The sequence below is a fragment of the Passer montanus genome, unplaced genomic scaffold (genome assembly GCF_014805655.1).
Source record: "Passer montanus isolate IOZ18808 unplaced genomic scaffold, ASM1480565v1 scaffold244, whole genome shotgun sequence".
NCBI classification, from domain to species: Eukaryota; Metazoa; Chordata; class Aves; order Passeriformes; family Passeridae; genus Passer; species Passer montanus.
In genome coordinates, this window is record NW_024367082.1 from 42093 (window position 1) to 68650 (window position 26558).

A 26558-nucleotide genomic window follows, 5' to 3' on the forward strand; every position below is an offset into this window, starting at 1 on the left:
GACACACTCCTGTGCCCAGCAGTGTGTCCTGCCTGGCACCTGGGAGCTGCAGAGCCTTGGGTCTGTGCAGGGACTGCTCCAGTGACACCAGCAGAGCTCGTGGCTGTCCCTGCAGGAGGGGGAGCAGCTCGCCTGTGCCCTGTGCATCTTCTCAGGGTCACCTTTGCTCCGCCCTTGTCTGCTCTGTGCTCTCGTTTTCTGCAGTGTTGGGGGGTCCTGGGGGTGCCCCACAGCTGAAGGTACCCTGCAGGAATTCCTGGGGAGGTCTGCCCAGCAGCTCTTGTGCAGGTGGGCACCTGGAAAGGCACCTGGAAAGGCACCAGGAGCTCCTGCTGCTCTGTGCTCTCTTTTTTTTTTGCGGTATTGGGGAGTCCTGAGGGTGCCCCACAGCTGAATGTATCTTGCAGGAATTCCTGGAGAGGTCTGCCCAGCAGCTCTTGTGCAGGTGGGCACCTGGAAAGGCACCTGGAAAGGCACCTGGAAAGGCACCTGGAAAGGCACCAGGAGCTCCTGGGGAGGTCTGCCCAGCAGCTCTTGTGCAGATGGGTACCTGGAAAGGCACCAGGAGCTCCTGGGGAGGCCTGCCCAGCAGCTCTTGTACAGGTGGGCACCTGGAAAGGCACCTGGAAAGGCGCCTGGAAAGGCACCAGGAGCTCCTGGGGAGGCCTGCCCAGCAGCTCTTGTACAGGTGGGCACCTGGAAAGGTACCTGAGGAGGGAGGTTCAGAGCCTGCTCTGGTTTGGTCCTTCTCAGTGTGGGCAGCAGGAGGAGCCCCGACTCTGGCCGTGCTTTGGGACCTCTGGATGACCCCAGGGTTGCCTCTCCTGTGCTGCTGTGACCCCTCCCTGCCTCTGCTGAGGACAAACACGGGGTGATGTAATTTAGACATGGCCTGTGCATGTCACTGCACAGACCTGAGTTCGTTCTCAGTCCCTGCTGAGCGTTTTCTGCAGTGGCCCCACATTGTTGTTTGTTATTCCCAGCATCTGAAACAATCCAGGAAATGCAGCAAACACCCCAGCCCTGGTTCCCATCCTGTCCAGGAGCTGACCTCTGGCAGTGGTTAGAATCAGCTGCAGTATGTGGTCAGTTGATAATTACAGTACATTGTGTTTACTGAACTCGCTGGGGCTGCTGGTGGCTTGGAGGAGTGATTGGTGGATCCTGGAATTTGCCATTTGCAGCTGATGGACTTCTGGGAGCCCCGAGGGGTGTGTGAAAAAGTCAGATGTTGTGAGGGCCCTTCCAGCCACCATTCCTATGGCTGTGGTGTTTCTAGAAAGGAGTTTTCGTGCCTTGTCTAGTTCAGTGTGACCTGGGGCCGTGCTGGCAGCTCACCTGTGCCTCTTCCACCTGGCACAAGGGGCACCTGATGGTGTGGGGACCTGCCACTGATGTCCTGAACAAACGTGCTGCACGGCAGGTGTGTGCAGCAGCAGGGACAGCTCTTTGGGATGGTGGTCTCCTTGGGTTTCTCCTTTGTTGGCCCCTTCTGGACCTGCCTCACAAACTCAGGTGTCTGCTGCAAGCTGCTCTAGGTGACCTCGCTGTGGTGCTGGGCTTCAGAGCCTGAGGGAAACTGTTGTTGTAGGAAACAGGGAATGTCTGCTCTGTATCCTGTGCAGGAGGGAGGAGAGCAGAGGGCACCTGATGGTGTGGGGACCTGCCACGATGTCCTGAGCAAACATGCTGCACAGCAGGTGTGTGCAGCAGCAGGGACAGCTCTTTGGGATGGTGGTCTCCTTGGGTTTCTCCTTTGTTGGCCCCTTCTGGACCTGCCTCACAAACTCAGGTATCTGCTGCAAGGTGCTCTAGGTGACCTCCCTGGTGGTGCTGGGCTTCAGAGCCTGAGGAGAACTGTTGTTGTAGGAAACAGGGAATGTCTGCTCTGTATCCTGTGCAGGGGGGAGGAGAGCAGTGGGGTACCAGATGCTAAATTAATGATCAGCCTAAACTCATTCATGCCTTTTTTCTTATACCCTCATCCCTCGTAGTCCTTCATGGGGATTCTGATCCATTTGGTGACTGCTGGGATGGGGTGGTGGTCTGCTGCAAGCTGCTCTAGGTGACCTCGCTGTGGTGCTGGGCTTCAGAGCCTGAGGGAAACTGTTGTTGTAGGAAACAGGGAATGTCTGCTCTGTATCCTGTGCAGGAGGGAGGAGAGCAGTGGGGTACCAGATGCTAAATTAATGATCAGCCTAGACTCATTCATGCCTTTTTTCTTATACCCTCATCCCTCGTAGTCCTTCATGGGGATTCTGATCCATTTGGTGACTGCCCCTGGCTAGCATGGGGTGGTGGGAGCAGGCAGGATCCCAGGGGATTCTGATCCATTTGGTGACTGCTGGGATGGGGTGGTGGGAGCAGGCAGGATCCCAGGGGATTCTGATCCATTTGATGACTGCCCCTGGCTGGGATTGGGGTGGTGGGAGCAGGCAGGATCCCAGGGGATTCTGATCCATTTGGTGACTGCTGGGATGGGGTGGTGGGAGCAGACAGGATCCCAGGGAATTCTGATCCATGCAGTGACTGCCCCTGGCTGGGATGGGGTGGTGGGAGCAGGCAGGATCCCAGGGAATTCTGATCCATGCAGTGACTGCCCCTGGCTGGGATGGGGTGGTGGGAGCAGGCAGGGTCTCAGGGGATTCTGATCCATTTGGTGACTGCCCCTGGCTGGGATGGGGTGGTGGGAGCAGGCAGGGGTCTCAGGCTTCTCCTGAGGTGAGGTGGGTGTTCCCCAGAGCTGCTGCTGACCCTGCTGTATCACTTCTGTCTCAGCCTTTCTTCAGGCTCCTGAACCTGCGCAAGCTGGGCCTGAGCGACAATGAGATCCAGAGGCTTCCCCCCGAGGTGGCCAACTTCATGCAGCTGGTGGAGCTGGACATCTCCCGCAACGGTGAGGCCATGGTGGGCAGGAGCAGTGCCCAAAGCCACAGTGCTCCCCTGCCCTGGTGCTGGGGGAAGCTGTGCCTTTCCCTGGTGCTGGGGGAAGCTGTGCCTTTCCCTCTGCTGAGAGAAGCTGTGCCTTTCCTCATCCTCTGTGCTCCTCAGCTCTGACATGGGCTTGTGTTGCCATGTCTCAGGCTGCCACCACTACCTGCTGTCCCATTTTCGGAAGCCTCTTTTGATCTTTCACCTGTTTTTTTCCAGACATTCCAGAAATTCCTGAAAGCATCAAATTCTGCAAATCCCTGGAAATCGCAGACTTCAGTGGGAATCCTCTCTCCAGGTAGGAAGGCACATGCAGCCCGTTGGTCCAGCTGAGAAGGAGAACTGAAATTGCACATTGTGCCTGGCTTTCTCTGGTCTTCATCTTGTACTTGTCTCCCTGTGAAGCCAAGGCTGGGGTTGCCCTGCCTCTTCCAAAGCTGCAGGGTCTGCTCTCCTGGCACTGGAGAGGTTCCTGGCACTGCAAGTGTTCCTGGCACTCTCCTGACACTGGAAGTGTTTGGCAGTTAACACTTGGTGCTGGAGGAGCTGGGGTGAGCTCCATCCTTGGGGCCTGGGGCTGTGGGTGATCAGCTGCTGTTCTGCTGGTGTGAACAGTGAGGATTTCTGTCCCCTTGCAATGAGTTTGTCACTCCCTTTGCACTGGCCACAAACCAGAATGGATAGGGGCTTGTGCTTCTGGAAGTGTTCCTGGCACTCTCCTGGCACTGGAAGTGTTCTGGCAGTGGACACTTGGTGCTGGAGGAGCTGGAGTGAGCTCCATCCTCGGGGCCTGGGGCTGTGGGTGATGAGCTGCTGTTCTGCTGGTGTAAACAGTGAGGATTTCTGTCCCCTTGCAATGAGTTTGTCACTCCCTTTGCACTGGCCACAAACCAGAATGGATAGGGGCTTGTGCTGCAGAGCAGAAAAAGCCTGCTTGCCATGCTCTGCACCCCAGAGCCCCTTTTGGGCCCAAATCTCAGCCCTTTTTGCCCCCCTCTTAGCCCTTTTTCCACCTCTCTGTTATTCAGAACTGAGGACAGCCAAGCTTTGTACCCCATGTTTGGTTGTTTCCCTCTTGCCTCAGTGCCCAGAGCTGTGCCCAAGCAGGAATCTCTGATTGTCTTTCAGTACTCTGGAGCTTTTAATACATAAAGTTGGGATTCCGTGTGGCTCCCCTGCCTTGCTGAGCCACATTTCCAGGCACTGTTGTCCTGCTGTTGTCCCTGCAGGTGCCAGTGTGGCCCCAGGTGTTCAGGTCCCTTTGTGCTCAGGGCAGGTGCTGCCCAGGTTTGAGGCACGTTTGACTCTGCTCCCTCTCCTGGTCCCAGGCACTGCTGGAGTGGGACAAGCTTCCCTGGTGGTGACAATCCCTGTACCACAGGAGTGACCAGCACTTCGGCAGCAGGTGTTACTTGTCAGAGCTTTTTCTGCTCAGTTCAGATGAGTTGGGGGGGTGGGTGCTGAGGGGGCTCTATGAGCTGCCTGTGGAAGCAGAGGAGTTTCCTTCAGGAATTTCCTTCCAGGGTTTTTCCCTGTTCTGTCACACCTTAGGTGTGTTGTGATGGTGCTGGGGAGTGCTGCAGAGTAATCTGCAGAGATATCCTTTGTTTTGGGCACTTGGAATGCTTGGGAGCCCTCCTTTGTTCAAGTCTAAATGCTCCCATGGCATGGTTTAGTCTGGGACTTGTGCTCAGGTACTGCAGGGCTGAGTTTGCCATCCTGGACAGGTAATGTCTGGTGCAAGTGGGTTTCATGGTCTGGGAAGCAGAACTTGTCCTGGATCAACAGCCAGGCTTGGTGATGGTTCCTGTTCTTGTCCTTTCCACACGTTGATGCCAATTGGGATGAGATTGGTTTTGGTGGATTTAATGTTTTGAGGGATTCTGTGCTTTGCATACGGGATTAATGGGGTCTGTTCATGTCCTCACAGGCTGCCTGAGGGCTTCACCCAGCTCCGGAGCCTGGGCCACTTGGCCTTGAACGACGTGTCCCTGCAGAGCCTCCCCACTGACATTGGGAAGTGAGTATGGCCTGTTGTGGCAGCCCCCTGGGGAGGGGCTGGGCTGGGGACACCTTGCTGCTGGCACCAGGACAGTGGCAGGGCCTGGAGGGACAAGCCAGGTGCAGCTTTGCCTTGGTTTGTTAAAAGACCTTCCTGCTAAGGTTCCTGTCCTGCTCCCAGCTGCTTCTCCTGCTGTGGTTGTGGCACAGCAAGGACTGATCCAGTCTCTGAAATCCAGTCTTTCCCTGTGTTCTGAGTGCCCCTTTGCCCCTTTCCAGGCAGGTGTGGGCTGCCTGACGACGTTTGATTCAGATCTGTGCTGCTGGCCAGTGCCTCTCCCATGGGGTTTGGCTTTCCTCATGTGAGGGGTTTGACCTTTTTGGGCAGGCAGTCCTGTTGTGGCAGTGTGTTCCTCGTCCTGAGTGTGGGCACAGTGTTGTTCCTTGTGACTGCAGCAAGCACCTGTGTCCACCAGAGCCATGTACATCATGTTTCTGTTCCCCATCTCCATCCACGTGTGCACATCCATGCATTGCACAGGACACGAGGGGTGGTTCCAAGGGAAGGGAGATGAGCAGCCCCTTGTATCCCTGAGCCCTGTCCAGTGAACCTGGCTTTCTTGCTCCCTTTTCTCTTGCAGTTTGGCAAACCTGGTGACTTTGGAGCTGCGTGAGAACCTGCTAAAGACTCTCCCCACGTGAGTGTCTGTCTGGGGGCTGTAGGAGTCTCCTGCCTGGTCCTTCTTGCTGCTTCCTCAGGGACCAGTGCAGGCACCATCACTTGGCTTGGGAGGGCTCAGGCTGGGCACAAATAGGCTGCATCTCATTGGATTTCCATCATTTGGGATGAGGATGGTCCAGGGCAGGAGAGCAGCAAAGAGTGTTCAGAGCCTGTGCTCAGCCTGTGTAAGGATTGGTTTAGAATAGACAGGGTTCCCAAAAAAAGCTGCTGGAAATAGTGAGAGCCCCATTTTTCCTGAAGACATGGAGCAGGCAATGGATTCTTTTGTAAAGAAGGAGAAAACTGTGGATGGGGGTGTAGGAGGAGCTCTGTGCACCATGAGGTTTCAGGATTTGATGAGCAACAGGATACAGCTGAAGGCTCCATTTTGCTTCTGACATCTGTTCTGTTGGATATCCCTCCTGGTTGTTCTGGGTGGGATAACTGCCTCCCCTGCAGCAGGCAAAAATAAGCCAGCAAGGGAGAAGAGGTAAGTAAGTGTTGTTCCACATTTTGGAGTCAGGGATAGGGATGAGTTCCTGGCAGGGAACATGGTGGAGGTAATGCTCTCAAGTGGATGGACGTGGAGAACTGTCCAGCTGCTGCTTTAGTCTTTCTCAGGCCCATCAGAGTTTGTTGAGTTTTCTGCCCTCCAGCAGCTCTGTCAGCTCATTTCCTGCCTACTTCTGCATCCCACTGATGACTCCCCCAGCTTTCCTTGGATGTCACTGAAAGGATTCTGCTGACTCCTTTTTGAACAGCAGTTCTTTTGGGGCCACGTGAACTCCTCAGTGAAGGTGTGATGTGTACAGCTGTTGTCACCTGTCCTCAGAGCTCTCTTATTTCCTGGCAGGAGCTCAGTTTGTCTGCTGGCACTTCCCATCATGTTTACAGCCTGTGGGAGCACAGATCAGAGTCACAGATGGCCTTGTCTGCTGCCAGTCAGCAGCTTCCTTGTGCACAGCAACAGCACTGGTTCCTATTTGGGAATTCACACAAAGGTGACGGGAGGGGGCAGCTGAGGTGGTCCCATGTGGAGTATCACCACAGAGGACAATGTGGGTTAGAGCTCCTTGTCATGGAACCCCAGGATGGTTTGGGTTGGAAGGGACCTTATGGCCCATCACGTTCCAGCCCATTGCCTTGGGCAGGGACACCTTCCACTAGAGCAGGGTGCTCCCAGCCTCGTCCAGCTTGGCCTTGGACACTTATTCTGGGCTGAGAGCTGGCAAGCAGGAGGAGCTGGGGTCCTGGTGTTGCTCTTGTGTCTGTTCCTGTCCTGGGTCTCACACAGGCAGCTGGCTTACACCACATCAGCAAACAGGTGCAGCAGCTTCATCCAAGGCTGGGCTTCCAAACTGCAGAGAAGATGGTCCCAATAGCTTTTGGCCGTCTCAGAACCACCAAGTCTCTGGAGTCTTGAGAATTCAGCCTGTGACCACAGCCCTTGGGTTTTTGGGGAGATCTGTCTTGCTCAGTGCTTCCATGTTGCCCTTTGGTAGAGCTGGGTACCATCCAGCAGGATGCTGGTAGTGTGCTGTGAGATTTTGGTGGTGTTCACTGGAGGGTTAATCCAGGCTGGATACTCATTCTGTAATGCAAATTCAGCTTATTTTCATCTTTCCCCAGTTCCCTAAATTCTGTTTTGGGATGATTTCCAAAAGTAGAACGTGGATCTTGAAGGCCAGGGTAGTTCTGATCAGAGGTATCAGTCAAGTACAAGATGGCAGTGCATGGCCAGACCCATTTCAGTGATGCTGTGGGGTTCTCTGCCTGAGGCCCTGGGATTTACTGTGGCTGCACATTGTGCATAAGAACAGCTCTAAATGAGATCAGGTGACCTTGCCAAACAGGAGAATGGCTTAAGCAAGAAATGGCTGGTGCTTTGTTCCCACTGGATAGATAGGTGGCCTTCAGTGCTGAGAGTTTGGAGCAGCATAATCCATCAGGTCCTTTTGGATTTTGTTGTTGTAGAGCTACTTGAAAGATCCAGCTTGCAGTCACCTTTGTTTGCCAAAATTCCATGTAATTGGTCTTCTGATGTTGACTGATTTCTGGAATGGTTCAGCTTGATCACCCCTCATTTCTCCCATGCAGCTGAGATGCAGCCAGAGGCTTGGGAAGGGCAGCTCTCCTGGGTTCTTTTGGAATAGTGGAGGGTGGTCTGTACTGAGACCTTTTGCCAGATGTCATCAATGTGCATTCCCCAGCTCTCTTGTTCCTGTTTTGGGAATTCCAGCTCTGAAGGTGCAAAGGGACAGTCAGGGCTGCATCATGCAGAGGAGTTAGAGTTGGTGTACATTCATGGTGAAGGAGTGCCCAAACCCATTTCAGTGATGCTGTGGGACTCTCTGCCTGAGGCCCTGGGACTTACTGTGGCTGCACATTGTGCATAAGAACAGCTCTAAATGAGATCAGGTGACCTTGCCAAACAGGAGAATGGCTTAAGCAAGAAATGGCTGGTGCTTTGTTCCCACTGGATAGATAGGTGGCCTTCAGTGCTGAGAGTTTGGAGCAGCATAATCCATCAGGTCCTTTTGGATTTTGTTGTTGTAGAGCTACTTGAAAGATCCAGCTTGCAGTCACCTTTGTTTGCCAAAATTCCATGTAATTGGTCTTCTGATGTTGACTGAGTTCTGGAATGGTTCAGTTTGGTCACCTCTCATTTCTCCCATGCAGCTGAGATGCAGCCAGAGGCTTGGGAAGGGCAGCTCTCCTGGGTTCTTTTGGAATAGTGGAGGGTGGTCTGTACTGAGACCTTTTGCCAGATGTCATCAATGTGCATTCCCCAGCTCTCTTGTTCCTGTTTTGGGAATTCCAGCTCTGAAGGTGCAAAGGGACAGTCAGGGCTGCACCTCCAGAGGAGTTAAGAGTTGGTGTACATTCATGGTGAAGGAGTGCTGTGCAACAGGATCCCGTGGGTGAAACTGTTGATAAACCTTTGCTGGAGTTTATCTCAAAATCCACCGCTGCATGCAGCAGGAAATTAATTTTCCTGATAACCCAGATGTTTTTACAGCCTGGCCCAGGCAAGACAGCTCCCTTTTATTGCACCCCCAGCAGGCTTGGTTTGGGTGCCCTTGAGAGGTGGACCTGTTTCCAGAGAAATATGGGTGTTTCTCTATTGGAACAGTTCTTTAAGAAGAGAATGAAGCTGTTCCCTGCTGAGGGAGTGGGCAGGGCTGGCAGCTCCACCCTGCACACAGTGAGGGGCAGCAGTGCCCTGGGGAGCTGGAGCTGGAGCTCCAGGGTCAGACTCGAGTGTGAGGACAAATGAGCACCTGGACCATGCCATGAGAACCCCCCATGGGTTTGTGGGACTGCAGGGCTTGCCCAGCCCCAGGTGTGGTGTGTGGGGTGGTCAGCTGGTGTGGGTGTGGACAGGTCCTGTGCAGTGCCTTCATCGTGAGCTTCTGTCTGTACACGCTCCCCTCAGCCGAGACATCAGGCCACTGTTGTCTTCCCTTCCCCTTCAGTAGCATGAGCCTCCAGTTTGGGGAAGCTGAGGCTGTGGAATTTGTCATTCCTCCCTGTCCCTGCAGCTGTGTGCTCCCCTTGCCCCCCACACATGTCCTGTCCTCTGCTGAGCACCTCCTGTTGCCTGTCAGTCCGTGCCCAGGTCCCTGTCCTTGCTGTGGAGCAGGCAGCCATGGGAAGGTGTGGCTGCTCACCTGCTGTGCTTTTAATCCAGGGGTGTGTTATGGTGGGAGGGGCAGAAGGCAGACTGGTGCCAGTGGGACTGCTGGAGCCTCTGACCCATTCCCTGGGGTGAACGGTCTGGCCTGGGGAAGGGACCAGCTCTGCAAAGTGCTGGGCTCAGAGGGGCCGTGAGAAAGGTCAGGAGTGGCCCACCTGCTTTAGGAGTTACTGGAGATCATGTGATTTGTGCAATGTGTGTCCCAGATGCTAACCTTCCGCTCTTTATTTCTTGTTTTATCTCTCTGTCCCCTGTGCCTTGCAGCTCCCTCTCCTTCCTTGTCAAGTTAGAGCAGTTGGATCTCGGTGGCAATGACCTGGAAGTGCTGGTAGGTGAGGGCTGGTGGGGAGGGGTTTGGGTGGTTGGCAGGGGCAGATCCTGCACCTTGCTGCAAGCAAGTGGGTTTCCACCTGAAGTGTAAAGAGATAGACCCTCAGGTTATTTGGGGAGATTCTGGTCTGCCCAGCATGGCCCAGTCATCATTCCCAGATGAATTTTCTCTTCATGTGTCAGCCCTTGTGTCTTGTGTCCTGCTGGCCTCACACACTGCCTGCCCTGTCCTTTCCAGGATCTGGGATGGTAATTCTTCCTGTCTGGCTGCCAAGGATCTTTCCTTTCCTGCAAGACTCTGGTGCTTCCCTTCTCTGTCCTGCACTGCCCCCAGCTGTTTTTCTTCTCATCCAGCTTCCTGCCTTTCTGCTTTCTGATGTGATTTCTGCCCCACAGAGTGCTGGGCCATTCCCTGTTGTCCATGGCAGTGAGGGTAGCCCAGTGTGGGGGCTCTCTCCATGGAGGGCTCAGCATGTGGAGAGCAAGGGCACAGTCTGAATTCACGTTATCTGGACATTTGGGGACACCCTGAGATATTCTGTAATTTGCAGCTGTGGATTAAGCTATTCCTGGATCTTACTTTTTGTGTTCTGGAAGGGGTTTTAGCAGAAACTGTTCAAGTTGTGAGGCAGAGGTGTTCATGCAGCTTAGCTGTGCACAGGCTGAGCTCCCCTGTGAGAACAGCTGTGCGACACTTGAGCCACGCTCCAGTGGGGCAAACTCCAAACCTGACTGCCTGGGGGGCTGTGGGATGTGAACATGTGTCTGTCACAGCTGATGGTGCCACTGGGTCATCTTCAGCTGGCCAGTGGTACCCAAGTGTTTATTTTCATGTCTGAGAGGAGGAAGATGCATTTCTTCTGTAAGGTCAGAATTTCCAAGCCCCTGGAATCATGGAATCATTTAGATTGGAAAGAGCATCTGAGGCCACTGAGTTCAACCACTCTCCCAGCATTGCCAAGGCCACCACTGACCCATGTCCCCAAGTGCCACATCCACACAGCTGTTAAGTCACCCCAGGGGACTCCACCTCTGCCCAGGGCAGCCTGTGCAAGGGCTGGACAGCCCTTTCCAGGAGGAATTTTCCCAATATCCAACCTAAACCTCCCCTGGCACAACTTGAGACTGTTTGCCTTTGTCCCTTGTTCCCTGACCCCCACCTGGCTGCACGCTCCTGCCAGGGAGCTGCAGAAAGCAAGATCTCCCCCAAGCCCCCTTGTGCCCCAGCTGCTCTGCATCAGAGCTGTGCTGCAGTTCAGTTCTGCCTTGCCTGCTGACACAGTCCTGCTGTTGCAGTCTGTGTTTGCCCCTGGAGCTCCTGCAGCCATCCCAGACATTCCCAGAGTGCTGCTCTCTTGTATTGACCCCTGGACGGTGCTGGCAGGGATGAGCAGTGCCTGCCTTTGCAGAGCGGTGTATTTGCACATCCTCGAGCAGCGCCCTGTCCCTGGGAGGGGCTGATGTCCTGGCTGATGTCCTCACTGTCCTGTCTCTGCAGCCGGACACTCTGGGCGCGCTCCCGAACCTGCGCGAGCTGTGGCTGGACCGGAACCAGCTCTCAGCCCTGCCGCCGGTGAGTGTCTGCTCAGCACACTGCCCTGCCCTGCCACTCCCTGAGCCATGGGCACACAGCCCTGCCCTGCCACTCCCTGAGCCCTGGGCTCTCCTCTCTCTCCAGGAGCTGGGCAACCTGCGCCGCCTGGTCTGCCTGGACGTGTCTGAGAACAAGCTGGAGCAGCTGCCCAACGAGGTCAGCGGGCTGGTGGCACTGACGGACTTGCTGCTGTCACAGAACCTGCTGGAGTGCATTCCCGATGGGATCGGTGAGTGCTGCCAGCTGGGGGTGCTGCAGGACTTCCCTGGCAAGAAACAGAAACTTGGCTGTGCCAGGGAATCGGGGATTCATGGACACAGGCACGGCCATCGAGGGTGGGACAGGTGAGCAGAGCAGGACACTTCAGGTGCTTCATCTGCATCAGGCGTGTGTGAGGGCTGTGACCAGGCCTTGTTATCATGACATTTTATGAAAAATCCTTTGCTAGGATTTTTCCCTCCTGAGGAGCTGAGGGCCTCAGGAAAGAAATGTAAACAATAACTATCTGCTGCTGTGGAATGCATCAGGTACATCTGTGATTGGTGCATGTTAATTGTTTCTAATTAATAGCCAATCACTGGTGCAGCTGGCTTGGACTTCTGGGGAGTCACAAGTCTTTGTTATGCATTCCATTCTTGTTCTTTCTAGCCTTCTGATGAATCTTTTCTCTCTATTCTTTTAGTATAGTTTTTAGTATAGTATTTTAATATAACATATATCATAATATAATAAACCAGCCTTCTGAAACATCGAGTCAAGATTCACGTCTCCACACATGGGGCACCAGGCACAACAAGGCCTGGTGGGAGGAAAAGCAGAGCCTGCATGGCTGGGCTGTGTGATCCTGATGGGATCACAGCCAGGTGAGTGTAGAGCAGCATCCTTGTCTCTGGATGCTCACACCTAACTTGTCACCCTGGCCAGGTCAGCTGAAGCAGCTCTCCATCCTCAAGGTGGACCAGAACCGGCTGACAGACATGACAGAGTCGATTGGGGACTGTGAAAACCTGTCTGAGCTCATCCTGACGGAGAACATGCTGACGGTGAGTGCACAGCAGCCACCTGCCTCACAGAATCACAGAATTCACAAAATCACCGGGTTGGAAGAGATGTTAAAGATCATCAAGTCCAACCCAGCCCCAACACCTCAACTAAACCCTGGTGCTGAGTGCCGCATCCAATCTCTTTTTACACTTCCAGGGATGGTGACTCCGCCACTTCCCTGGGCACCCACTCCAGAACTTTATCACTCTTTCAGTGAAAAACCTTTTCCTGATATCCAGCCTGAATCTCCCTTGGTTCAGCTTGAGACTGTGTGCGCTGGTTCTGTCAGTTCCTGGAGAAAGAGCCCAACCCCACCTGACCACAGCCACCTTTCAGGGAGCTGTAGAGAGTGATAAGCCTCTCCCATGCTGTTCACTGCAGCCAGCTGCAGGGGTCCCTTCCCTTCTTCTGCACTCCGAGCTGAACTCCTGAGCATCCTCCAGCTGCTTCTACATGGTTTATTCAAATTCACATGTATTTGGAAGCTGCTTCCTCTCACTGACTTTCTTCCCCTAAATCATTCTCAGGGATAGCAGGAGTGCAGGGATTGCCCATCCCAGCTGAGAGGTGCAAGGCCCCATCCCAGGCTGCATTGGTGAGGGGTTTGGGATGGTGTGATTGGAAATGGCCCTGCTCCCAACTGCCTGTGATTTGACTGGTAAAACATGAGGATTGGAACGGGCAGATAAACAGAAGGGAAGTCTTGAGCAGCAGTGCTTGGAGTGTGCTGTGTTGAGGGGAAGAGTGGGCATGAATCAGTTTATGAGCCTGAGGGAAAACCTGTCCCAAAGACGTCCCAAGAACATTTTCCCAAATGTGTCCGTTGGGATGGAAGGCAGCTTGTTCCCAGACCAAGGGCTCTGTGCCTTCTACCTGTGCTGTCCTTCCCTCTTGCATCCACTGACTTGGCTCTCTCCCAGGCCTTGCCCAAGTCCCTGGGCAAGCTGGCCAAGCTGACGAACCTGAACGTGGACCGGAACCGTCTGACGGCGCTGCCGGCGGAGATTGGAGGCTGTGCCAACCTCAACGTTCTGTCCCTGCGCGACAACCGCCTGGCCCTGCTGCCCCCCGAGCTGGCCAACACCACCGAGCTGCACGTGCTGGACGTGGCTGGCAACAGGTGAGCAGCACCAGCCAGGCTGCTGGCTGGCTCTTGGGAGTCTGCCTTTGAACAGACAGGTGTGTGCTGAGGAAGGCAGGAGCCTCCCCTGCAATGGAAAATGGGAACCCTCTCCCTCTGAATTGTCGTAAATTTGAAATAAAGGGGAGCTCTCAGGCAAAGAAATGGGAGCAGGAAGCAGTCCTCCTGGAGCAGCAGCTGTGGTTCTGTTGGAGCAGGGATCCTGGAGAAGGGTGGAGTTTTCCTCTGAAGGTCCAGTGGTGGTGTAGATGGACTTGGTCTTCCTCTGAAGATCCAGTGGAAGAGGCAGCTGCTCCTCTGGGAATCCAGTGGAAAGGCTGCTCTGGTCTCCCAAAATCTCAGATTACATCCAGTTAGGAATGGTTGGCTCCTCCCTCTGGGCAGGGCATCTCACAGTGGGGTGATGGAATTTTTATCAGCCATGCAGTGATGCTCAATGGCCCATTAACAGCAGAGGTCTCCCCAGAGGGAGGTTTGGTTTGTGGAAGAGATAAAGAGAAGTGCCCAATTAATAGAAGATAACTGCGCCACCTCTAACAAATGGCAAATAGAATACACATTGCCTTGCAATCTAGGACGTTGGGTTTTTTTGAATTTTTGTTAAGGTTGAGATTGAAGTGTTAGAGATGGTATTTTGTGTTTAGGTTTAGATGTTTATTATTTTTTATTTATATTATGAGTTATGAGTTCTATAGTGTTTTACGAACAAGTACTGGGCAGGGCATCTCACAGTGGGATGATGGAATTTTTATCAGCCATGCAGTGATGCTCAATGGCCCATTAACAGCAGAGGTCTCCCCAGAGGGAGGTTTGGTTTGTGGAAGAGATAAAGAGAAGTGCCCAATTAATAGAAGATAACTGCGCCACCTCTAACAAATGGCAAATAGAATACACATTGCCTTGCAATCTAGGACGTTGGGTTTTTTTGAATTTTTGTTAAGGTTGAGATTGAAGTGTTAGAGATGGTATTTTGTGTTTAGGTTTAGATGTTTATTATTTTTTATTTATATTATGAGTTATGAGTTCTATAGTGTTTTACGAACAAGTTACAAAATGGTTAATTATTTTTCTACATAAGGTCTTTTAAGGTTGAATTATCTAATTAAGAAATTATATTTTAATTATTTTACTTTTAATTTAATAACTAACTACTTAAAGTTTGTATTGTGGGTTTTTTGTTTAATTATAAAATATTAAACTCCTCAGGAAGAAGAAGGTGAAGGACTAGTTGCTGTTTTAAAACTTCTATTTTAGCTTTATATATAGTACTATTCTAAAACTATATTTTAAATACTTATAATAAAACTAATATATTTGTTTTTAATATTTAATTAATAAATTATATTAATTTTATATGTTTATTAAAATTATATAAATTATAAATATTATATAATAATTGTAAATAAAACTAAGTTACGAAATTTTAAAATTCTACATTTTCTACTTTGTGGTATTATATACTTTCAATCAACTATATACTTGTAATCTCAGTGTTATCAGTTAGTTTTGGAAGTCTTTTCTATGGCCTCAGGTCAAATATAGTGTTCTCTTGGGAGTTAGTTTGTTAAGAGTAGAAAGTTTGAAACTCTTAGTATCTAGGACTGACAGCTGCTGAGGGAGGAGCTGGAACTGTGTGGATTCTGGGATCCATGGTGTGGATAGAAATCCAGAAAAATTTGCAAATTTCTGGCTTGGCAGGCCACATTCAGCCAGGGTTAGTGGCTGCAAACTGAGGCCATTTTCCAGGGGAAAAAGAAGTCTTTTCCCCAGGGTCTGGGTATCAGATGAAAGGTGGCTTTTGGGGCTCTGAGGACTTGCAGGCTCCTAGTTTCTGGCAGCTTTAGTTTTGGAGAAATCCAGCAAATTTGGAGAAATCCAGCAAATTTGGAGAATTCCAGGTGTGGAAGAGCCCAGGCTGGTTACTGAGAGCTTGAGTTTTGCCTGTGAACCCCTGCTCTGTGTCACCTAAACACAGGGTGGAGGAGAGGCACAAGTGTGAGGGCATTGTGTCCTGTGAAACAGAGACCAGGGGAGGTCCCTGGCTCCTGGCTTCCTTCCTCCCTGCAGATTTTGTGGGTTTGTGTCATTAGTGCTCAGCTGGTCGGTGCCAAAGTCAGTGGTGGGTGGGTGCCTGGAGCTGTTCTGAGGTCCTGTGGTTCTGTTTGTGGGCTTGGTGGGTTTGTCTCTGAGGACTGCAGGCTCCTAGTTTCTGGCAGATTTAGTTTTGGAGAAATCCAGCAAATGTGGAGAATTCCAGGTGGAAGAACCCAGGCTGGTTGCTGAGGGCTTGAGCTTTGCCTGTGAACCCTTGCTCTGAGTCACCTAAACACAGGGTGGAGGAGAGGCACAAGTGTGAGGGCATTGTGTCCTGTGAAACAGAGACCAGGGGAGGTCCCTGGCTCCTGGCTTCCTTCCTCCCTGCAGATTTTGTGGGTTTGTGTCATCAGTGCTCAGCTGGTCGGTGCCAAAGTCCATGGTGGGTGGGTGCCTGGAGCTGTTCTGAGGTCCTGTGGTTCTGTTTGTGGGCTTGGTGGGTTTGGGAGCAGCTGGTTCTGTTTGTGGGATTGGTGTTTTTGGGAGCAGTTTTGTTTGTGGGGTTGCTCATTTTGGGAGCAGCTGGTTCTGTTTGTGGGCTTGGTGGGTTTGGGAGTAGTTGGTTCTGTTTGTGGGGTTGGTGGTTTGGGAGCAGTTAGTTTTGTTTGTGGGGTTGCTCATTTTGGGAGCAGCTGGTTCTGTTTGTGGGCTTGGTGGGTTTGGGACTAGTTGGTTCTGTTTATGGGCTTGGTGTTTTTGAGGGCAGCTGGATGCTGACCAGAGGTTGTGTAGGGAGCATTCTGTACACTCCTCTATGAGGGCATTGTTCTTCTGTTTGTAAATCCCTCCACACTGTTGGAGGGAGTTGACCTCTGCTGAAGGCTGGTGAGGATGGATTACTGGAGCTCAGTCCACAGCCAGGTACAAAACCAGCTGTTCCAGTGGGAGCAGGACTGGGGGATCCACAGCAGCTTGGCTCTGTCCCTCTCTGTTCAGGTGGGGCAGTCTGGAGCTGAGGTGAAGCTCCTTCCTGGCCAGGTAAGTTTAACAAGCAGTTGCTCTTCTCTTTTGCAGGCTGCAGAACTTGCCCTTTGCTTTGACAAATCTTAATCTGAAAGCCCTGTGGCTGGCAGAAAACCAGTCCCAGCCCATGCTGAAATTCCAGACCGAGGATGATGAGAAGACAGGAGAAAAGGTTCTCACTTGCTACCTGCTGCCCCAGCAGCCCTCTCCCAGCCTGGGTAAGAATCTGCAGCACAAGCACTGCCTGCAGAGCCTTGTGCTGAGGCCTGGAACCTCTCTGCTGGGTTGGGCTGTCCCTTGCTGTGATTCCTGTGGCAGATCCAGGCTCTTGTATGGATGGATCTGGGGCACCTTTCCCAGGCAGTGATTGTTAAAACTGAGGGATTGCTTTCTGCCAGGTGACAAGGCCCTGCAGCCTCATCTTTGAGTGTTCTGCTTGGATCTGCTGACCAAGCAGTTAATTTTCATTGTCCTGTCAGCATGGTATTCCTGCCTGAATTCTGCCTTTTCCTGCACTCCTTGGGTAAGGAATGCTAGAGCTGAAGCACCAGACACTGCTGTGGAGGCTGCTGTAGGTCTGGTGGGAGATGTACAGAAGGTGACAGGATGCTGAGGCCACAGCCTTTGTTCTCAAGGCCTCTGATGCCATGGGCAGATCCAAGAGAAGCGCCCTAATGGGATAAGAGCTGACTTCCATCCACATCTCCAGCCCTGCTCTTCCCAAAAGGAGCTCTCACTGTGTTCTGTTCCTCCCCAGAGAATCTGCTGCAGAACAGCATGGATGAGAGCTGGACAGACAGCAACTTAAACAGAGTCAGTGTGATCCAGTTCCTGGATGAACCCAAAGGGGATGAGGATGAGGAGTCTGGAGCTGAGAGACGGGTAAGGAACTCCTGGAGGCTTGTTGGCTCCCTGTGGAAGCACAGGGACAAGCTGAGTTTCCAAAGATGGGGCCACTGTGGTGTCCATGTTTTACACTGTTGTAGGCTTGGGAAAGACTTCCACAGTCTGAAGGGTGTTTGGTGCTCTAAGGACCCAAGCAGGAGTGGAAGGGAATGAATTCCCCTGGAGCCGTGGTGCAGAGTCATATTTTGAGGCTCTTCTGTGGGAATGGAGCACTCAAAATGTCAGAGATCCCAGCAGAGCACTGTCAGGATAGGGTTTTGTCTCATCCCCACCATGGGAAAGGCTGCCCAGCCAAACCCAGGCCATCCCCATCCCTCCAAGCATGCAGGCAGTGCAGCCCATTGTCAAGTCTTATCTTGTTTTTGCCAGGGTCAGGATTAAATGTGTGAGACAGGATTTCGTGTTGGGACTCAGATGTTTATTAGTTCTTATCCATGTTACAGTCTCACAAACCCTGAGCTCTACAGCATTTCACTCTAACAAACTAAAAGATGGAGCCCTATCTCTCTCTTTACAAGGCCTTTTAAGGATAAACTGTCCAATTAAGAAATAACACCTAAATTATTTTTACTTTTAACCCAATAACAAACCATCCATAGCCCACAGTGTGGACTTTTTTATCCAGTTACACAAAACCACCCAAACCCGTGAAGAAGGACCCGCCTCTGCCCTGAAACCCCTACCTTGTTCTGTATATGTTACCCTATTCTAAACCCTTAAAGTGTAAGTTTTCCATTTTGTGATATTGCACACTTCTATTCAAATTACACACCCACAATCTCAGTTCTGTCACTCCATTTTGGAAGCCTTCTCCACGGCCTCAGGTCAATGGAGTGTTCTCTTGAGGGTCAGTGCCTTTCAGCACAGAAAGTCTGAAATTCTCAGCAGCCAGGGTTCCAGCAGCCCATGCTGTGGAGTGTTCTGTTAGTAAAGTACTAAACACTGTAGGCAGCCTCAAAACCTGCAAGAGGTAGTTTTGCTTCCAGGGCAGATGCAAAGGCCAGGACAGAAGTTCTCAGCAAGTGCTCTGAGGGTTTTAGTCTCCTGCAGGACTTTATTCCTTTTTAGTTTATGGAAAGCCATCCTTGAGATCTGAATCCTTTAGTGAATGGTGTTGGCAGCTGTCCTGGCAGTACGTGTGTGCTGCTGGCATTGGGAGCTTTGGGGTTTTTTGGAATTGTTCTCAACATGGTGACTAGTTTTAGAATGCTGGTTTTCTTGGCTCTCTACCTGGGATGGAACTCACTAAGCAGCACCAATTCTGCTGCACTTGGGCTTGGCAGACCTGTTGAGTCTGGAGGAGTTAGGAAGACATTCCAAGATTCCTCACCTGTGTTCTGGAGGAGTTTCTGTGTCACTAGTTTTTAGTTTACTAAGCCTGAAACACCACTTTAAACTTCCCAGCTCCATCATTCTTCCCAAAGCCCCTGTCAGCTGGGGAGCAGGATAGAGAGAGCTGTCAGGGCTCCCTGCCTCTGTTCTTTCCCCATCCCAGCTGCAGGTCCTGCAGCAGGAGGTGTTGGTGGTGTCCCCTTGGGGCTCTGGCTCTGATAAAGGTGTTAGTCACCTGCAGAGGGTCATGGCCTGGGTGTCTGGGTTAGCAAAGACAGGTGTCTGCTGAGGAAGGCAGGAGACTCTCCTGAAATGGAAAATGTAAACCCCCTCCCTCCGAGTTATTATAATTTTGAAATTAGGAGACTCTCAGGCAAAGATATGGGAGCAGAAATAACAGTTCTTTACTAGGAAAATTAAAGATGCAAATGCAGTAGTACAAAAAAAAAACAAAAAGCAAAACACGGACATAGTCAGAATAGGAGCTGACCCCCTGTGGGCCAGGATGGTGGCACAGTCCCATCCCATGGTGGCAGCAGTCCCATTCCCTGGTGGCTCAGCCCTCCTGCAGTGCCAGCTGTGGTTCTGCTGGAGCAGGGATCCTGCACAAGGGGAGAGTTTTCCTCTGAAGCTCCAGGGCTGCTGGGGATGGGCCTGCTCTTCCTCTGGGAATGCAGGGCAGGAGAAAGCTGCTCCTCTGGGAATGCAGTGTGCAAAGGCTGCTGTGGTGTTCCCAGGGTCAGATTCTATCCAGGTAGGAATGCTTAGCTCCTTTCCCCAGGTGCAGCATCTTCCAGTGGGATGATGGAATTTTATCAGCCATGCAGGCACACTCACTGGCCCATTAACAGAAGATAATTAATAATTAATGGCCCATGAACAGAAGCTATCTCCTGGAGGGAGGATCGAGTGTGGAGGAGATGAAGAAAGCTGCTCAGTGAACAGGAGATAACTGCCCCACCTCTAACAGCTGGTGGTAGAATGCACACATACCTTACCGCCCAGACAGCTGGCAGTGCTGCCAGGCTGGAATCCCCTTCCTGAGGGTTTCTCTTTGGCAGGGCCTGCAGCGCAGAGCCACCCCTCACCCCAGCGAGCTGAAGGTGATGAAGAAGGTGATCGAGGTGCGGCGCAGCGAGGTGAACGCTGCCAAGGCTGATGCCAACCCCAGCTCTCCCAACTCGGAGGTGAGTGCTGGTCCCTGGGGAATGGATAACCACAGAGAACCTGGGGTCATGGAATGGTTTGGGCTGCGAGGAATCTTACCATCAAGTTCCATCTCCATGCCATGGCAAAGACCTCTTCCACTGGGAACATGTAGCATATCTAGGAAATGAGGTGGAAAGGACTGACTTTTGGGAAAGATTGGGAATGGATTGCCTGGGAAGGTTGGGAGTCCGCCTTGAGATGTCATGGGGAGCCTGTGAAATAGAGCAGGAGATAGAACAGTGGAAGGGGAATTGTGTGTGTTGGTACCAATTTTATAGCACAGGAGATAGAACCAGGAGCCAGAGAACAGTGGAAGGGGAATTGTGTGTGTTGGTACCAATTATATAGCACAGGGAGAGGAAGAGAAGGCTCTGATATTCCGAATAAATTAGAATGGTGGGAATGGAGTACTTGCAGGAGGCACCTTGCTGCCCTGGTGGGAGCTGGGAGTAAATCCCTACACAGGAGGTGGAGCAGGGTGCACCCAGTCACACAGAGGGAGCTCAGGAGGGAAAGCTGTGGGCACCCCGAGGAAAAGCTGGTTCTGTTGGTGCTGCATTCCCACCTCTCACCAGTCACACTGCGTGGCTGGCTGCTCTGGGTTCCACCCTGAGCACCACACCCATCTCCTCAGGAGAAGAGGCTGAGTGCCACGTCGAACCGCAGCGAGGACTCGCACCTGTCCACCAGCACGGCCTCCGTGGACTGCAGGGCAGAGGAGAGGGAGCGGGGCTGGCCCAACGGGCAGCTGCCCGAGCTGCACAGGGACGGCAAGCCCAGGGCCGAGCAGGAGCACAAGGAAGCTGCTGACCAGGAGGAGGAAGATGTGGAAGTGGAGTACAATGAGGTAGGAACCTGGGAACTGCAGCAGGGTCATAAGGCAAAGGGAAAGGAGCTGGAAGTTTCAGAGGAAGGGGGAAATAGAGGTACAGGTAAATGGATGTGGGATTTGGGCAGTTGAAGGCAGTGCAAGCAGAGGCTGAGGCAGCTTGTGGGAGCCTGAGGTGGATAGTATGGGAGCCTGGCAGGCTGTGGGAAAGCTGGGGGGACTGTGAGGGATTTGAATGCCCTCCATCCCTGGAGCTGACAGAAATGTGCCTGTGGAAGGTGTGGTTATGGGAAAAGGCAGGGATGAGGAATGGGAATACCTTCCTGCATTGTCCTGGGCACACCAGCAGTGACACTGGTCTGGGGCAGCGAGGTTATGGGAAAAGGCAGGGATGAGGAATGGGAATACCTTCCTGCATTGTGCTGGGCACACCAGCAGTGACACTGGCTCTGCCTGTGTGGGACAGGGGTCACAGGGACAGCGGGTTCTGTGCTGTCACCCCTCTGTTCCCTGAGGCTCACAGCATGTCTGGCTTTGCTGTCACAGCCCACTGTGCACTTTGCTGAGGACACGCTGATCCGCAGTGAGGATGAGGATGAGGACGAAGAGCGGCCGTTTCCAGTGGAGAAGCAGAGGCTTATCCGCAAGGACACGCCCCATTATAAGAAACACTTCAAGATCACCAAACTGCCCAAGCCAGAGGCTGTGGTGGCACTTCTGCAGGGGCTGAACAGTGATGGGGTCCCCAAAGAGGAAGAGGAGTTGGGAGGCTGCAATAATAACACAGAGCCCAGGGATCAGGAGGAAGCGTGGGATGAGGATGACAGAAAGAATGGAGCTCTGTCTGCTCAGCCCTCCGTGAAGGTAAGGTCTTGTGGGGAGGGGGAGCTCAGAGGGGTGCAGACCTGCCCTCTGCTCCTGTGCGCCAGCAGCCAGGTTGATGTGGTGCTGAGGAAAGCACTGGCAGGAGGTGCTGAGGGGGGCAGAGCTGGAGGTCACTGGGGCTTGTGGGGCTGTCCAAGAGCTGTGCTGTGTGGCTGTGCCTGACACCTTCACTGCATCCAGGTCCTTGCACCAGCCCCATTCCCCGTGCTGCTGGGACAGTTCTGTCTCATCACTGGTGGGTTCTGTTCCTTCCAGCCTCCTCCCCACTGCTGGTTGTTGCTGCTGGTTCACAGGAGGATGAGCTTTGTCCCTGTGTGGATTCAATCTTAGACTGGCACTTGGGCTGACTCTTGTTGGCACAGTGCTTCCTGGAGCATGTCAGTGCAGCCAGGAGTGTGCCCTTCCCTGTGCTTCCACCTAGACACAGCCTATGGAGGCTGCTTTGGGATTTAGGGCAGCCTGTGCTCTGAGGTTTTGACGTTACTGGTTATACTGGGGCTTGAGAGATGGAGGTCCTCTCTTCAGCTGAACCACCACTTTTGGCTGAGGACACACAGAGGTTCCTGCCTGAGGAGGTTCCTCTCAGTGGAGTGGGAATGCATGAATGAGGGACTCCTCATGAGATCAGCCCAGCTCTCACCCAAGGATTTGAGGATTTTGAGTTGTATTTGGTGGGCAGAGCTCAGGACGTGGCTGAGTCTCCATCACAGTCTGACATCAGCAAATCTCAGGGGTGAGATGTGGGTCCCTGGAGAGTGCTGCAGTAAAACCTGCTTCTGCTGTAACTGCACGTGCTCCAAGGTGCTGGGGTCATTCCCATCCCTGCTGGAGCTCGGCTTGCCCAGGGAAAGGTCCTTTCCCTCAGTGGGTGCTTGCCTCGCTCTGTTTGAGCCAGTGCAGCTCCTCTTGTGCTCCCTGGGGGTGAGGCCGGTTTTCCCACTGCTGGTGAAGTTCCTCAGAAGGAATGTTTGAAGCTGTCCCAAGTCCCCTTCATCCTTGGGAATGCCCTCACCTGAAAAGGTTATTTTAGCTGGGCACGGAGCTGAGGAGGCACTGACCCACTGCAGATGCCTGCTCCGGGGTGGGCAGCCTGTCAGAATTACCCTGGCTGCCAGCTCAGCCTCTGCCTGGGGCTCAGCTCTGTCTCTGGGGCTGGGTTGGATGCCTGCCCCATGAAGGCATTTATAGCTGTGTGCCAGCAGTGGGGATGGATGCAGGGAGCATGTCCCTGGGCAGGAGGTGCACTGAAGGAGGAGGCAGGACAGGCTGTGCAGGAGGCTGGATCCTAGAACCTGAGGGGTTTTTTGCAAGGACAGTTGGTTTTCAGAAGAAATACTGAGGTTCCCTGTACTTGAGAGCAGGATCCCTGTCAGGGTGTGCTTTTTCACCAGAGAAAAGGATTGGTGCAGTTATGTTTGGGACTGCTTTTTTGCTGTTTTGCAGTTGTGTGTGGGATGGCAGTTGTGTTTGGGACTGCGTTTTTGCAGTTGTGTTTGGGACTGCTTTTTTGCTGTTTTTCAGTTGTCTTTGGGGCTGCAGCTGTCTTTGGGGCTGCTTTTTTGCCATTTTTCAGTTGGGTTTGGGAGTGCAGTTGTGTTTGGGACAGCAGTTGTGTTTGGGACTGCTTATTTGCCATTTTTCAGTTGTGTTTGGGGCTGCAGTTGTGTTTGGGACTGCTTTTTGTCAGTTGTGTTTGGGGCTGCAGTTGCGTTTGGGATTGCTTTTTTGTAGTTGTGTTTGGGATGGCAGTTTTGTTTGGGACTGCTTTTTTGTAGTTATGTTTGGGATGGCAGTTGTGTTTGGGACTGCTTATTTACCATTTTTCAGTTGTGATTGGGAGTGCAGTTGTGTTTGGGAGTGCAGTCGTGTTTGGGACAGCAGTTGTGTTTGGGAGTGCAGTCGTGTTTGGGACAGCAGTTGTGTTTGGGAGTGCAGTCGTGTTTGGGACAGCAGTTGTGTTTGGGAGTGCAGTCGTGTTTGGGACAGCAGTTGTGTTTGGGAGTGCAGTCGTGTTTGGGACAGCAGTTGTGTTTGGGAGTGCAGTCGTGTTTGGGACAGCAGTTGTGTTTGGGAGTGCAGTCGTGTTTGGGACAGCAGTTGTGTTTGGGAGTGCAGTCGTGTTTGGGACAGCAGTTGTGTTTGGGAGTGCAGTTGTGTTTGGGACTGCTTTTTTGCCATTTTTCAGTTGTGTTTGGGAGTGCAGTTGTGTTTGGGACAGCAGTTGTGTTTGGGACTGCTTATTTGCCATTTTTCAGTTGTGTTTGGGGCTGCAGTTGCGTTTGGGATTGCTTTTTTGCAGTTGTGTTTGGGACTGCTTTTTTGCTTTTTTGTAGTTGTGTTTGGGATGGCAGTTTTGTTTGGGACTGCTTTTTTGTAGTTATGTTTGGGATGGCAGTTGTGTTTGGGACTGCTTTTTTGCTGTTTTTCAGTTGTCTTTGGGGCTACAGTTGTCTTTGGGGCTGCAGCTGTCTTTGGGACTGCTTTTTTGCCATTTTTCAGTTGTGTTTGGGAGTGCAGTTGTGTTTGGGACAGCAGTTGTGTTTGGGACTGCTTTTTTGCGTTGTGTTTGGGGGCTGCAGTTGTGTTTGGGACTGCTTTTTTGCTTTTTTTCAGTTGTGTTTGGGGCTGCAGTTGTGTTTGGCACTGCTCGTTCCTGTGCAGCAGCTTGTGGCACCACAGGCTCCTTGGTGCTTCCTCCTGTGTTTAACCCTTCCTCCTTCCAGAGTGACCTGGTGTGGAGGGGCTGAGGTCAGCCAGTGGTGACCCTCAGGGGCTCAGGCTGCCAGCGTGAGCAGAGCCTGCCTTAGGGGCAGCAGTGTGCTGGCACCTGGCACTCTGCAGCCCATGAGCAGCCCTGCTGGGGTGCTGAGCAGGACTGGGGGCTGCTCTGGGGCTGAGGGTCAGCCCTGGAGCTGTGCTGTGAGTGGGCTTGGCTGTGGAGTTCTGGAGCTCAGCAGTGACCCTGGGAGAGATGGAGCTCAGCAGTGATTCCTGCAGGAGCTCTGGACCTCAGCAGTGAGCCCAGAGCTCCAGAGCTCAGCAGTGATTCCTGCAGGAGCTCTGGACCTCAGCAGTGAGCCCAGAGCTCCAGAGCTCAGCAGTGATTCCTGTAGGAGCTCTGGAGCTCAGCAGTGACTCCTCTGGGAGCTGGATCAGCTCCGTAGCTGTGGAGCTCAGCAGTGACTCCAGGAGCTCTGGAACTCAGCAGTGACTCTGGGAGAGATGGAGCTCAGCAGAGACCCCAAGAGCTCTGGAGCTCAGCAGTGGCTTCTGTGGGAGCTCCAGAGCTCAACAGTGATCCCAGGAACTCTGGAGCTCAGCAGTGGCTCCTCTGGGAGCTCCAGGAGCTCAGCAGTGAGCCCAGAGCTCAGCAGTGACTCCTCTGGGAGCTCTGGAGCTCAGCAGTGGCTCCTGCAGGAGTTCTGGAGCCTCCAGAGGTCAGCAGTGACTCCAGGAGCTCTGGAGCTCAGCAGTGACTCCTCTGGGAGCTCTGGAGCTCAGCAGTGGCTCCTGCAGGAGTTCTGGAGCTCAGCAGTGCTCAGCAGCTCATTGCTCTGGAGCTCAGCAATGACTCCTGCAGGAGCTCTGGAACTCAGCAGTGACTCCAGGAGCTCAGCAGTGACTCCAGGAGCTCCGGAGCTCAGCAGTGACTCCAGGAGCTCAGCAATGACTCCTGCAGGAGCTCTGGAACTCAGCAGTGACTCCAGGAGCTCAGCAATGACTCCAGGAGCTCTGGAGCTCAGCAGTGATTCCTGCAGGAGCTCTGGAGCTCAGCAGTGACTCCTCTGGGAGCTCCAGAGCTCCTCTGAGAGCTCCAGAGCTCAGCAGTGAGCCCAGAGCTCAGCAGTGAGCCCAGGAGCTCCAGAGCTCAGCAGTGCCCCGGAAGCCGGCCCGGCTCCGGCATGCCGTGCGTGTGTTGGGTGGTGGTGGTGGTCGTGGTGGTGGGTTTGGTTGATGCTCCACTAATCCGCATGCCTCTTTGCTGGTTCCTGTCCTAACAGGGGGTGTCGTTTGATCAAGCCAATAATCTGCTGATTGAACCTGCTCGCATTGAGGAGGAAGAGGTCTGTACCACTCCTACTGTTCTCTCTCTGCCAAAAATCATCCAGCCTGCTTGATTTGCTTCCCAGCCTCACCCGTTGTTGTAGGGGGACCTCTGATCTCTCTGGGTCAAGTGGCTTCTGGACCTGGCTGATCACAAACACGATGATTGTTTCCTCCTTGCTTTCCCCTTTTCCTCTTTTCCTGGCCTTGAGGTGAGAGTGGCTGCTGCAGAGCAGGAGTAGAAACCAAAGTTCAGTTCCTATTTGCTGTGTGTTGATGGAGAAGTGGAATTAAACAAATGGATATTTCTGGATGTGTGGGTAACCCTGGAGGAGCAGAGACCTCAAGAATCAGCTGAGTGCTGTGTATGGACCCTTTGATAAAAGGAAGAGGGTCTGACCCTTTGGTATAGGAGGAGGGTCTGACCCTTTGGTAAGAGGAGGGGGGTCTCACTCAGGGCACTGTGCCCCTGCCTGGGGAAAGAACTGGATCCAGTGATTTGTGCATCTCCTGAAGCCTCCCCTGAATCCCTTCAAAGCTTAGCATGCAGCACCTTGAGGTGTCAGGAAGGGGCAGGTGGCACCTGAGGGACCTGGCATGGGGATGGTGAGTGTGCTCAGGGTTAAAATCCTGTGGCTGCCTGCCTGCTCATCCTCTGGCTCTGAGCAGCTTCCTGCATTTGTCTCCAAGTTTTCAGTGCCTGACCAGTGCCTGACCCAGGGGACAGAACCTGTCTGCAGCAGGTTTCCCAGGAGCTGCTGGAAGCAGAGTGCTGCTGCCCCTGAGGAGAGGCAGGAACAGCATCCCTGCTGACAGCTTGCATGGGGATTTCTCCTC

At 52.8% G+C, this 26558-nt stretch overlaps 1 protein-coding gene across 1 annotated transcript in view; it reads left to right on the forward strand.

Moving 5' to 3' along the window:
* SCRIB (scribble planar cell polarity protein) overlaps positions 1-26558 on the forward strand; it is a 112885-nt gene that overhangs the window by 18012 nt on the left and 68315 nt on the right. Inside the window, exons 2-16 of the mRNA XM_039711259.1 lie at positions 2777-2896; positions 3151-3229; positions 4862-4951; positions 5574-5630; positions 9615-9678; positions 11179-11253; positions 11359-11503; positions 12199-12317; positions 13239-13438; positions 16568-16734; positions 17274-17398; positions 19816-19941; positions 20598-20810; positions 21339-21656; positions 25679-25741. Of these exons, the coding sequence (XP_039567193.1) occupies positions 2777-2896; positions 3151-3229; positions 4862-4951; positions 5574-5630; positions 9615-9678; positions 11179-11253; positions 11359-11503; positions 12199-12317; positions 13239-13438; positions 16568-16734; positions 17274-17398; positions 19816-19941; positions 20598-20810; positions 21339-21656; positions 25679-25741 (1961 nt within the window). The remainder of the gene's footprint in view (positions 1-2776; positions 2897-3150; positions 3230-4861; positions 4952-5573; positions 5631-9614; positions 9679-11178; positions 11254-11358; positions 11504-12198; positions 12318-13238; positions 13439-16567; positions 16735-17273; positions 17399-19815; positions 19942-20597; positions 20811-21338; positions 21657-25678; positions 25742-26558) is intronic.